Here is a 12,500-nt window from a genome sequence, read left to right on the forward strand (position 1 = left end):
CTCCCTCCTCCTTTCATCTCTCTGTGTACCCATCTATCGTTGCTCCAGATCTCTGGCTGGGAACTCCAGCAGACAGCGTCTGGGTCTGGGGATCTGGCTCCAGGCTTTGGCGTGGAGCGGCGCACGGAAGAGCACACCAAGCGAAGTATCAACAAACACAGCCACGGCAGGCAGCCCCGCGCGGCACCTGCAGCAGAGGAGAGCACCAAAGAAAAGCAGAGGTTTAGTCTTTCACAGTGCAGGAAGACAAAGGCGACCGCTCTCAGGGAAAATTAAAAAGAGGGAATAAAATGTGCGCATAGTCAATCAATCGATGTTTATGAGGATGTATCAAAGAAGCGCTTCATAGTTTAGAGACATATGCCTCGACACCTGTGTAGGGTGTACTGCAGCTGTAGTTCTTCAATAAATGATGTATGTTATACCCTTTGTTTACATGCATACTGCACACACGGGCATAACCTCAGCACCAGCGTTGACTAACAAAGACTCATAACTGTTAGTGATGGAGCAGGTCACTCAAAAGTGAATGAGGTTTGATCTTACCTCGGCTGAAACGCTGGAATTGGGGTTTTTTTTGTTTGGGTTTTTTTTTTTGAACAAACATTGCTTAAGATTGCACAAGACTGATAGGCCTGTTCTGGGTTAGGTTGGGTTTTTTTTTTGTTTTTTTTTTTTTGTTTGTTTGTCAAACTATATGGGTTACCGCTATCTGCAACCCCTTGCACTTTTAAGTAGAGATATGCCAGTTTTACTGCCCCATAGCGCTGATTAAAACATAAAAGATAGCTAAAACAAATGAGTTAAAAAGATTGACAAGGTTGACAGGGTTTTCTCATGATTTAAATAACTTTCTCATTTTTACTAACGACTGGAACAAACCCAGTGAAATGTCTTTAAGGGGAGGAAATTCCCTTCCTCTTGTAAAGAAACAAGAATTTCATCTTCACTGTTCGGGTTTCTGTAAATCATAAAGAGGGAAGTTTCCTTCGTTCTTAGAAAACTCAGCTGTTTTACATATCTGTGTGTGTGTGTGTGTGTGTGTGTGTGTGTGTGTGTGTGTGTGTGTGTGTGTGTGCGTGCGTGCGTGCGTGTGTGTGTGTGTGTGTGTGTGCGTGTGTGTGCGCACGTGTGTGTGTGTGACCCGTGCGGTGACTTCGTCTGAACTGATGTGGTCCTCACCCTCACGCTCCGCTCAGAATGTCTCTCTCACTTCCCTTACCTGCAGCCCCGCTGACACACACACACCAAAAACTCACACAGTCCTAGCTCGTTTGACTTTGTGCCTTGTAAGAGTGTGCGTGTCGGCATGTGTGTATGCACGTGTCTGTGTAGTCCTGCAAGGTGAAACTTCATTCCAACATTACAATCTCCTTGGTAACTCGTATTACGGCCAATTGCCTAGTTTCTCAACGTGCACACATATTTGAGATTCGCTCACGAAATGTCTTCTCATGTTTTGTCAGCAACATCAAGTGATGTTATTAACAGAGATTTCAAAGTAATGTAATTGACCGGTTATAAGTTTTCAAAGTGTCTTTATGATACGGTAATTGAGATTTCAAAGTCATGCTGTTCACCGGTAATAAAGGTTTCAAAATACAGCTATTTAGCGGTAATAGAGGTTTTAGAGGTTTTGTAAATGTAAATGTAAATGTTTAGGGTAGCGTTATTAAACGGTAATAGAGGTTTCAAAGTAATGTTGTTCACCGGCAACAGAGATGTTATAAACCTGTAATAAAGTGTGTCCAAGTAATTCTAAGCCAGTAATAGAGTAATGCTTAGGGGGTAGAGGTAACTTTAAAATGTATATTTTTCAAGCAGTACACTGTTTCTAAATGTTTCAATGTATGTCAGTGCAACGGTATCTGCATAACCCAAGCAGCAGTGTGATGCAGTTTCCCCAACATTGCACCGGCAGGAGCCAATAGATTTGGCACTCACCGTGGAGCTGAGCAGAACTGTGCGTGCATCATTTCCCAACAGAACGCGAGACCACCCCCACCCTGTCCCCCACCCAGCCCACTCAGCTGCACTGGGCTCCCAACCCAATCCCACACTGACACACAGACCTCTGGAGCTCCAGCTGACGCTGCAGAAGCTGCCTCACGCCGAAAACAAAAGAGCGTCTCTATTTCTCTCTCTCTCTCTCTCTCTCTCTCAGTCTTGCTCGGACCGAGGACCCAGAGCCGCCCCCACCTACACCCACCCAAAAATCCTCGGCCTCCGTCCTGGCTCTGGTGATTGTGCAAGCTGTCACATAAGGCAGCTGGTGTATGGGTGGTAAAAGGTCAATGCCTGGAAAGAGCACACGTCACGCCTATCATTATGTTGCAAACTGCCCTGCTCTCTCTCTCTCTCTCTCTCTCACTCTCTCTCTCTCTCTCTCTCTCTCTCTCCCCCTCTCTCTCGCTCGACCACTTTCAGTCTCACTTTCTTCAACCCACAGTTTACTTTCTGTCAGAGTGACGTGTCTCTGTGCAACACTTCCCGGTTTCGGTCTCGCTCGGATCAACTCTGCAGGACTCCTTCGCTCATGCACAGCAACACAATGAAGGAATTTCTGACAAAGAAAGGTGCGATGTCAAGTATTTATTCACAAAAAAAACAAACAAACAAACATGAAAATTGCGTACAGTTTGTTTAAAATTGATATTGCATCGTTTTTTTTTCCTCTTTGCATATCGAAAAGTCGCGCCTCTAAGAAAACAAAGGGCTCCTCCAGCCCTGCTCATGTCGAGCCCACATCATGACTCGACTTTCGAGCAAATGTCTCTTGTCATCCCGGATACTTTCTAGCATCTGCAGAGGATTCGTCAAAGAAATCAAAGTCCACTTATTCTTCTTCTTTCAGACAACTCCCAACGTGTCCTCATGTTCAGTTCTTTCAAATCCAGAACTCCAAAAACAAAAGGTGCAATTGAGCTTGTCTTCCTTTCCACTGTCCGTCACCTGCTTTGTGGCTCTGGCTGTGCCTTGGTGGCCACCTTCATTCACAGTGTCCCCTTCAGTGTTGTTGTTGTTGTTGTTGATTTCGGCACAGTTTTTCGGGGGCCGCCCCTTTGCCAGCTCTCGCCGTATGCTGCCGTCCAACTCCATCGCCGGCGCCCACCCGGCGCTTTAAAAACGTCCCCCCGGGACCACGAACACACCTGACCGCCGCATTCAACCCCCCCGTCGTCGGGGTAATCCACAATGAACGTGCTGACCCACATCGCACTGGGAGCCCAGTTGGGGTGGGGGGGGGGAGGGGAGGGGGGAGGGCTGGGGGCCAATGCCTCCTAATCCACGCAAGGGTGGCAGGAGGAGGAGGAGGAGGAGGAGGAGGAGGTGGAGGAGGTGGAGGTGGAGGTCGGCGGGGGCTTCATCCAACCCCAAAGTGAGACTCCGCTCCTTTTTACTTTACTTTCTCTTCTTCGGTCGTCATCGCCGTCGTCACCGTGGCGCGGGTTCAACGCTCGGGGAGGGTGATGGCGGGGACCCAGTCGCAGGCGCTGCGGCTCTCCTCGCAGAAGAGGCTCAGCTTGTCCAGGGAGGGGTCCTTCCATGGGTTGGCACTGGGGCTCTGCATGGTGGAGAGAGAGAGAGAGAGAGCGAGAGAGAGAGAGAGAGAGGGGTCAAACCATTAGAACCTCGAAGGAGAAGAGCCAGGACAGTGGGTGCAGACGTTTTTCTCCCCTTGCGGGTGGGTGGGGGGGACACCGGCGGGTGCGGAACTCACCGTGACCAGGATGCAGTGCGCGTCCTTGGGCTCGCCGCCGGCGGCGTCCGCGCCCACGAGGTCGGCCAGGCGCGCTATGTCGTTGACGCGCACCACGTTGATGCCGTTGTCGAAGCAGAACGCCTGGATGAGCGTGAAGTGGATTTGCAGCGCGATGTCGCACTCGTACTCCTCGTCCGTGGCCAGCACGCAGAACGCCACGCTGTCCGGGTCGCTGCGGGGGGGGGGGGGGGGGGGGGGGGGGGAGACAAGGCGCGTGATGAGAGACGGAACGACGGCTCCACGCGTGGAATTTTGGCGTCAACAAAACGAGGCACTGCGGGGTGACGCGTGGGACACTTACACATTCATGACTTTTGCAGACTCGTAAACTCCCACGGTCAGGTAGTCCTGCTTCTTAGCGGCGACCAGCAGGTCGTCCAGGGCTGTGCCTGCGCTCTGCACCCTGGGAATTCAAATAAGACAGAAAACGACCACGTTAAAACCCAGAACAAGTTCCCAAAGTGTGTTTCCACTTAAAGTTGCAAAAAAAAAAAAAAAAAAAAATCCAATCATTTAAAACGTGCGCATTCTGATATTTACCTCTCGGCAGCTTCCATGGTGTTGTCTTGTCCGCGGACTTCCTCCAGAGTCATGGTGATAATAATAAGAAGAAGAAATAAAAGTGATAATAATGACAATAATAATCCAAGTGCGTCGGGCTTTTTTGCAAAACGATGACAACAAGTGTTCAGTCTTCAGGTTTTTTCTTCTGTTTTTTTTTTTTTTGTTCCCCACGCAGGTCGCTGTGGCGGGTGGGTTTCCTTCGGGCTGGAGCTGTGATCTGTGGAAAGCCGCTGTCACAGACTTTTATAGCGGAGCTGCGTGGATTCTCGGCACGGGGCGGAGCTCACCCCCCCCCCCCCCCTCCTCCTCTCCTCCGCCCGCGATTGGCTGGTGGAGGCTGAGGGTGACGGAGGCAAAAGTCCCGAGGCTTGTTGACAACCCCACGTGGGGCAGGGATCGCGTACACGCCGCCACCCCCACCACCTGCCCACCCACCCACCCCCACCAGCCTCGGTCTCTCGGGTTGTTGACACCATCTACCGTCACCGCACCCGCAGCAGCTCCGCGCACACCGTGGACGCGTGTGTTTTGTAACGGAGCGCGGCAGCGTTTTTGCTCGCCGATCGCCGCTTGAGTAACCAGTTACGCGGCGGCTGTTACGGTGTCCCCCCCCCCCCCCCCCCCCCGTGACGGTTACAAAAGCGGGGCCGGCTCCGGCGTCCGAGTGACCTCTCTGGTTGCACCCCGACCCGCGTCACGCGTCGCCCCGGCGCCGCCGCCCATCCCCGGGCGTCCCTGCGTGGCGGCGCGGCTTATCCCCAGTAACCGGCGCGGCGCGGGCAGCCGCGTTACCCGTGTAGGGCTACGCGGGTGATTTGCAGAGATTTCGCGGAGCGGCTCCGGGTACATGAGCGCCCCGCTGCGCCGCTGCGCCGCTGCGCCGCTGCGCCGCTGCGCCGCTGCGCCGCTGCGCCGCTGCGCCGCTGCGCCGCTGCGCCGCTGCGCCGCTGCGCCGCTGCGCCGCTGCGCCGCTGCGCCGCTGCGCCGCTGCGCCGCTGCGCCGCTGCGCCGCTGCGCCGCTGCGCCGCTGCGCCGCTGCGCCGCTGCGCCGCTGCGCCGCTGCGCCGCTGCGCCGCTGCGCCGCTCCGGGTGTCGGTCAACGACAGGCCCGGGCGCGTGGTTGGGGGGAGGTTCGCGTCAACGAATGACCGGAGCGGCGCGTCAGCGGCACGCGCCACCGCCGCGGTGAAGAGCTCGCCCGTCGCCCTTAAGTTCCTGGCGCGTGCGGTAGCGGAGTAATAGCCCCGTGCACCCTTTGTGTGCGTGTGTGTGTGTGCGTGTGTGTGTGTGTGTGTGTGTGTGTGTGTGTGTGTCTTATCGCCCCCCCCCTCCTCCTCCTCCGGCAGATGTCTGACAGACGCCCCCCCTCCCTCCCTCCCTCCCTCCCTCCTTTGGAAGTGGACACGCGTCGGGCTTCAGACAAACCTTTAACTTCTTTATCAGGAGGGTTTCGCGTGTTTTTTTTGTTGTTTTTTTTTTAACCTCCGACACCGTATCCATGGAAACAGCTGCCCCCGGGGGCAACAGTGCCGTTTGGAACATTTCAGGACCAGTTTCGAAAGAGCTGCAATTAAGCACAATAACACCTTGAATAAATTGTGTGTGTGTGTGTGTGTGTGTGTGTGTGTGTGTGTGTGTGCGTATGTGTGTGTGTGTGTGTGTGTGTGTGTGTGTGTGTGTGTGCGTATGTGTGTGTGTGTGTGTGTGTGTATATATATATATATATATATATATATATATATATATATGTGCCCCCCCATCAACACTCCATTTATTCAAGGTGTTGTACTGTATGTATATCATTTGTTCAGTGAAGTGATCTTATATTTGCATGTAGGGAACTAAAACATGTCCACGCAAGTTTCGATTTCGTAACTAATGTGATCGTGTGAATATCAATGGGGCTTCACCTGGTTAAATAAAGGTGGGGCGTTACACTAAAATAGTGTTTACCTTCAGTCAGTGAGCTGATGATTTCATCCCGAGCATCTTGAACTAATCATTACATTGGTGTCTAATTGTTACTCTTGTGTCTAATTGTTACACTTTTGTCTTATTGTTACTCTTGTGTCTAATTGTTACACTTGTGTCTAATTGTTACTCTTGTGTCTAATTGTTACACTTGTGTCTAATTGTTACTCTTGTGTCTAATTGTTACACTTGTGTCTAATTGTTACTCTTGTGTCTAATTGTTACACTTGTGTCTAATTGTTACTCTTGTGTCTAATTGTTACACTAGTGTCTTAATTGTTACACTTTTGTCTTATTGTTACCCTTGTGTCTAATTGTTACACTCGTGTCTTAATTGTTACACTTGTGTCTAATTGTTACTCTTGTGTCTCATCGTTACACTGTTGTGTAATTGTTACACTCGTCTAATTGTTACACTTGTGTAATTGTTACTGTTGTGTCTAATCGTTACACTTGTGTCTCATCGTTACACTGTTGTGTAATTGTTACACTGGTGTCTAATTGTTACACTAATGTGTAATTGTTACACTAGTGTCCAATCGTTGCACTAGTGTCGGGCTGTGGGGTGTATATACCTGAGGATATTTTCAAGGGATTGACATGGATGGACAGAAGGAGCTGTGACTGTTTTGGGTTTAAACTTGGACTGGCTCTGCCCCCTGGTGGTGACAACGTGGCACCACCTCTGAATCACTAGTCCCAACATGTCCAAATCCATGACTCATGGTGACTCACACTTCATCCATCTCAATAATAGACTGAACTTTCACTTATCACATGATTTAGATATGGGTTGTCAAGATATATATAGTATACATGGAAACCCATGTGTCTTTCAAGTTCCCAATAACAGATCAATTTAATGTATATAAAACATTTTTAAGAAAAATACTCGGTCTGTAATATATGGCCTCTGAAGTATGAAATAGCACCTTTATGAACAACTAGCATTTTTTTTTCGAGGCCAGGGCTGATCCAAAACAACTCCATTACATACACTGGGAATACAGAGGAGTGCCTGTCTGATGTTAGAGTTTACAGGTATTATTTGGGATAGGAAACCGGAAATAAAGCATGGGACTTTAAGAAACGTAAGCAGTAATAACGTTATCTGAAATGTATGCTGTGAAATTTATCATTTCAGTGGCTATTGAGAAAAGTGGTACTACTGAGGAATTCCGGCCTGCACACAAAATATCACACACAAATCTTATCTCAGCTTTTTTAGTAAGAACCTCAAATCTGCACTCAAGAAAGAACTGTCAGGAAGAGTGTCGGTGCAGGAAGTATGACTTGCGTAAGGGCCTGTGGGGCATGTGGGGCAGACCGATACTGTGTGGAGGCATTGCACAAAGGTCACGTTGTTTCATATAATTTCCAGTTTGCCACATTTATTTTCTTTTCCGTTTATATTTGATCAAGCAAGAAGACGAGGGGTTATCTGGATGTATAAAAAAAAAAAAGATTTATTATAGATATTCAGAGACAGACAGTCTTATAGATACATAGATAATAAGTTTGAACGTACAGAATGGCTACAATCATTTACAACCCATTACTGGACGGTTTCAGCGTTCAGTGCTTTTTCCTTTAGAAACATCAACGTTTTAAATCTTACTGAAAAAGAGAAAAAAAAAAAAAAAAAAAAAAAAAAAAACTTTCAAATGCTATTTAGATTCCATGTACTGTATCACTGTTAGTAACACAATAATACACTAAAAAAATGCCTCACTGACACAGGTCATTACATTTCTGAGTAGTATGTATTTACTGCCACAGTTTACTGAGCATACACTAAGCCCTCGTTTCGTGCAAACAGACCTATTTCCTACGAGGGTGGAAGTTGGAGAGCCAAGAAATAGTCGAACAGAAGATCAACAGTCAGTGAACAATGGCTTACGTGGGCAGTTTTCATATTCCCCGAGACACTTTCTTGCTCAACTGTACAACAAAAAAAGCGAGACATTTTGAACTTAAAAAATAAGCATGAATACCCTTGGTATAAGGGATGATCTATGAGAATGTACAAGTAGTCTAAATGGCCAAATGTCCTGCAATGGCTAAAAACGGTGGAACCATCAAGCATCATGACAATAAGCAGCTTTAATTCCAACGACTCACAAATGTGCAAACTATCATTAATATGATAAAGGGAATTTACCATCGACTAAAGTCATTTATACTTTCAGGGCCCTAAACTCTTCCATCAGTACTGTGAGGAAACAACCAGTGGTGGAATAAGTACTCAAGAGCTTTTACTGAAGTGATAGTACAAATACCGACGCAACTCTGGTGTATGTCAAAGTACCAGCACTTACTCACTTGCTCATAAAAATACTTCAAGTATTAAATGTTAAAGTACAGTGCCCTGAATAAAGTGCTACTGAACACATTTTTTGGAAGCCTAGTGCACGTATCCTGATTACAATGGACTAAATAAAAAGTACAGGTGGCGTCATAGTAGCTTACAAGGATCTGGATCTAATGAATCATGGATGAACAATCCTGAATCAGCTGTTCAATATATCCAGTCACTGATTTTTAAATATAAATATAAATCCTGATTTAAAAAAATAAATTTAAAAAATCAAATAAACCAACTGTGTTAGAAATGTGGTACTACTTAAGTACAATATGCTTAAGTAAGCACACAAACTTGAAAAAGGTCTTAAGTACGGTTACTAAGTACTTTGTCTCTTTCCACCACTGGTTATAATTTCATTCACAAACTATTTAGGGAAGGTGATTTCGTCTCAACCTCTCTCCAACGGCAGGACGTCTTTTCACCAGATTTGGTTAGAATTGCGTGTGCAACATCTTCGAATATTATGATTTTAATGGAATAAAAGTTACTGCCTTAAAATACTTTCTCCACAAGGCCCTGCTCTGTATTCAGGAGCGACCAGCGACCAAAACCCTCGTCTCTCGTCCCTTGTCCTTTTAGGTAGAAAGCTCTTGCAGATAAGCTTCACAGAGAGGAAACTGAAGGAAATAATTCAAGGCTTTTCCTTTCCCGCAAAAAAATATAAAATAAAATAAAAAAATCCCCCCACCCCCCCCCCCCCAAACCCTCCATCTCCTGCCCTCCGCCCTCTACATCTCGTCGGAGCGGTGCTGCTGCAGAATGACCGACGTTGGTTTCCTCTCGATCCAGTTTTCCTTGGAGCCCGACACGTCGTAGTCGGTGGCGGGCTGCAGGGCGGCGGCCGAGGCCAAGCCGGGCTCCGCCGGGGCGGGAGGCGGGGCCCTGTCGGACGCTTGGCCGGGGCCCGGAAAGTCGGCGGAGGAGTTGCTAGTGACGCCCGTCTCCGAGTCGGGCCGCTCCACCCGTTGGAAGTCGGGCGTGTGGTTGTTGTGACTGCCGGAGAAGAGGTCCTTGGCGAAGACCACCTTGTTTGCAGGCAACAGGTGAAGCTGCTCCTCCTCGGACTCCACGTAGGGGAGCACCTCCGCGCTGTCCGAGGGCAGCGAGCGCAGCGTCCTGGACATGACTGCGAGAGATTCATTTTTTTTACTGGAAGTTCACTGTGACACAAATCACATTCTTGATGGTCCATTGAATTTTACTAAGGGCTCGACATTAACGGTTGCCCGGTTGCCGTGGGCAACCAGATGTGGGCTACTGTCAAGGATCTCATGCGATCTGGTCGCCCCATTTCACTTTCCATATGTAAAATCGCCACTCGCTTAAAATTCACTCTTAATATTGAAGTATGGTCTATAATTATATAGGATCAATATCACTCAAGTATAAAATTATTAAAGTGTAAAAGAGTCAGTGTCAGGCATTGAAAGTGTCCAGAAAAGACATAAAAAAAAAAAAATACTGGTGTGGTTGTTTGAATTTGAATTCCACTCATAAAACGACACACTGTTACCAGAAATCATAAATAAGTGGGAGGTCGGCATTCCATTAAGATAAAATGGGTCAAAAGTGTGATTGCAAACAGAACAAAGGAAATTACAACAATATAAAGTCGGAGCAAGTAGAGCTGCAGTAAATGTACAGGTAATTAATAAATAAGGGTGTTTTATAATGTAGAGCGTGGACTGACCAGAAGAGGGCGTGTAGAGCTCCTTCTGTCCTGTGCGGCCTCCAAACGGGTTGACGGAGGGAAAGATGATGAGGCAGAAGGAGAAGAGGAACACCTGGATGGACGGCATCGGGGTCAGGTACGAGACCGAAGGAACACCCCCCCCCAAACGCAGTTTCAACGTTATAGAACCTCCTTCTTACCATGATGCAGGTGCTGGTGGTGCTCATCTTCATCGTGGACATCTTCATCATCGCCTGCAGCTTCTTCAGCTGTTCGATCAGGGATCTAAGTGTGAGAGGGGAGTGTTGGTATGGACAGGTTTACAGTTTGGTTTCATCTGGTTTTTGTTTTGTTGTTTCAAGCGGCTCTTACATGTTCTGTTTCTGCAGCAGCTCGACTTTCTTCTGCAGCTCCAGGTTGTGCACCGTGCAGATCGCAACTCTGTGGAAGAATCAGTGTGGGTTTTTATTTGAATCTTTATTACAACTTGGGCCCATTATTGGAAAGAATGATATAAAAAACCCAAAAAACCTGCCTAATTTTGGGAATGGGAATTATGGGAAGAATATCCACACTATTACGCCAAAAATACAAAGTCAAATAACATACTAATTCAAAATAAAAAAGATAAACTCCCCTGCCGAGCTTGAAAAAGAACACCTTTTCACTTAAACAAAATTGCACGACAGATTGACTCTTACTGTACAGACTATTAGTTCTATCTTGGAGCGATAGCAAAATTTTGCATTGAATGCCAAACATTTTGACACCTTTTGTTTGAAAAGGGACAGAAATACTTAATAAAGCAGAGAGGCCACTATAAGTGATCTAAGGTCGGCTTGAGAATCGAAAAAAATAAAAGTTACAGCTCTCTTGGGGGGGGGGGGGGGATAATAATAATAATAATAATATAATGCAATCATTTTTAAGCTATGAATATAATTTTCTTTCAAACGTATTTTCCTCACCTGTTCTCCAGTCCGTCGACGTAGACCTTCTTCTTCTTGCGGCTCTCCTGCGCAGACTGCTTGTTGCGGATCTTCCTCCTCACCCTCTTCAGGGTCCTCTCCTCAGCCTGAGACACAAGGAGCTTCCATCACACACTGCACTCTGCACTGAAGGAGTCAAGACCGTCTGCAGCCATATGGTACTGTTCAGGTTCATAGTTTTGAAAAAGAAGCTGCGAAAACTCATCAGGCCACTAATGAAAATGAATTTGACAATATTTTTAACATGTTGGCAGACTATCAAGAGTCGCGCTCCTTACCTTAGTGAGAGGCAAGTGACTGGGAAGCGTGGCACCCTCCTTCGCCAGGAGCCGCTTCTCCTCTTCAGTGAGCACGATGTCCTTAAACTGGAACTAGAGGAAGGAAGGAAAGAAATCCTTTCAACCAATTGATCCAATTTCACAAGGTAATTACAAGGTGCAACCAATAGATGGCGCCAACTGGTTAAAACAAAGTATATTTCATTATTACCTGATTTGATTTACTTTTATAAAATCATAAATAGCTTATGAGTACTTTTGCAGTATATAATGATAATAAATATTATGATAATCTTTATTGGTATAGCCCTTTTATACACATCATGCAATCAAAGTGCTTTACATGAATAGAAGGCGGTAAAATAATAATCTAATAGAAGAATGCAAACAAGCAGAACACATTTCATAAAAATAAATAAATAGTATAATAAATGTCAGTTTTGGGTCACCAATTTACACCGAAACACTGAAGAACTGAGATTATACCTCAGTGAATGATTTTCAATCATTATCTATCTCAAATTTCTGGTCTAAAATGATAAGCCTTGAACTACGCCAAGCAATTTTCAAATAATTCTCTAAATAATCCTTAAACAATAGTTTACAAATATTGGAATACTACCATATCATATATTTATCACTCAGTGAAATGTTCATTGCATATTTCTCATCAGTGAACTGAACACTGACCTGGTCGTCGTCTTTGAGCAGCGTGGACTCCAGTGTGGCGTCTTCTATGGACAGCGTGTAAGGCAGCGCGTCGCTCAGCTCCTCCTCCATCACATCCCCCTCAAAGTCATCTGATGGAGAAGAACATGCATATTTCAAATAATCTGTAATATTTCATTGAGATCTGACAGGAAATGACTTTGCTTGTAGGTTGCATAAGCGTGAAGCA

General features: G+C 46.6%; 2 protein-coding genes across 3 annotated transcripts in view; both read right to left on the minus strand.

Annotated features, from left to right (window-relative positions):
* Window positions 1–2,577: 2,577 nt before the first annotated feature.
* Window positions 2,578–4,543, minus strand: gadd45ga (growth arrest and DNA-damage-inducible, gamma a). Its single transcript, XM_080003198.1, has 4 exons — window positions 4,304–4,543; window positions 4,065–4,166; window positions 3,722–3,935; window positions 2,578–3,565 (listed from the first exon to the last, which is right to left on the minus strand). Exons 1-4 carry the CDS (start codon window positions 4,354–4,356, stop codon window positions 3,452–3,454), a joined length of 483 nt encoding a protein of 160 aa, XP_079859324.1. The 5' UTR covers window positions 4,357–4,543; the 3' UTR covers window positions 2,578–3,451.
* A 4,848-nt stretch (window positions 4,544–9,391) lies between these two features.
* creb3l3l (cAMP responsive element binding protein 3-like 3 like) overlaps window positions 9,392–12,500 on the minus strand; it is a gene marked incomplete at its 3' end in the record, with an annotated part of 6,059 nt that continues 2,950 nt past the window's right edge. For both annotated transcript variants that reach the window (XM_080003394.1, XM_080003395.1), the window contains exons 4-10: window positions 12,293–12,402; window positions 11,603–11,695; window positions 11,304–11,410; window positions 10,708–10,776; window positions 10,536–10,620; window positions 10,354–10,447; window positions 9,392–9,789 (exon numbers count right to left, since the gene is read on the minus strand). In XM_080003394.1, coding sequence (XP_079859520.1) covers window positions 9,392–9,789; window positions 10,354–10,447; window positions 10,536–10,620; window positions 10,708–10,776; window positions 11,304–11,410; window positions 11,603–11,695; window positions 12,293–12,402 — 956 coding nt within the window. The remainder of the gene's footprint in view (window positions 9,790–10,353; window positions 10,448–10,535; window positions 10,621–10,707; window positions 10,777–11,303; window positions 11,411–11,602; window positions 11,696–12,292; window positions 12,403–12,500) is intronic.

The sequence above is a fragment of the Zeus faber genome, assembly GCF_960531495.2.
Source record: "Zeus faber genome assembly, chromosome: 7".
NCBI classification, from domain to species: Eukaryota; Metazoa; Chordata; class Actinopteri; order Zeiformes; family Zeidae; genus Zeus; species Zeus faber.

What these genes read in the sequence shown, in the direction of transcription:
- gadd45ga (XM_080003198.1), bottom strand. Translation starts at nt 4,356, where the DNA reads ATGACTCTGGAGGAAGTCCGCGGACAAGACAACACCATGGAAGCTGCC. An exon ending in TCTGCAAAAGTCATGAATGT is followed by an intron (nt 3,936 to 4,064) that starts GTAAGTGTCCCA and finishes CCCCCCCCGCAG; the next exon opens with CGACCCGGACAGCGTGGCGT. An exon ending in CGCACTGCATCCTGGTCACG is followed by an intron (nt 3,566 to 3,721) that starts GTGAGTTCCGCA and finishes TCCACCATGCAG; the next exon opens with AGCCCCAGTGCCAACCCATG.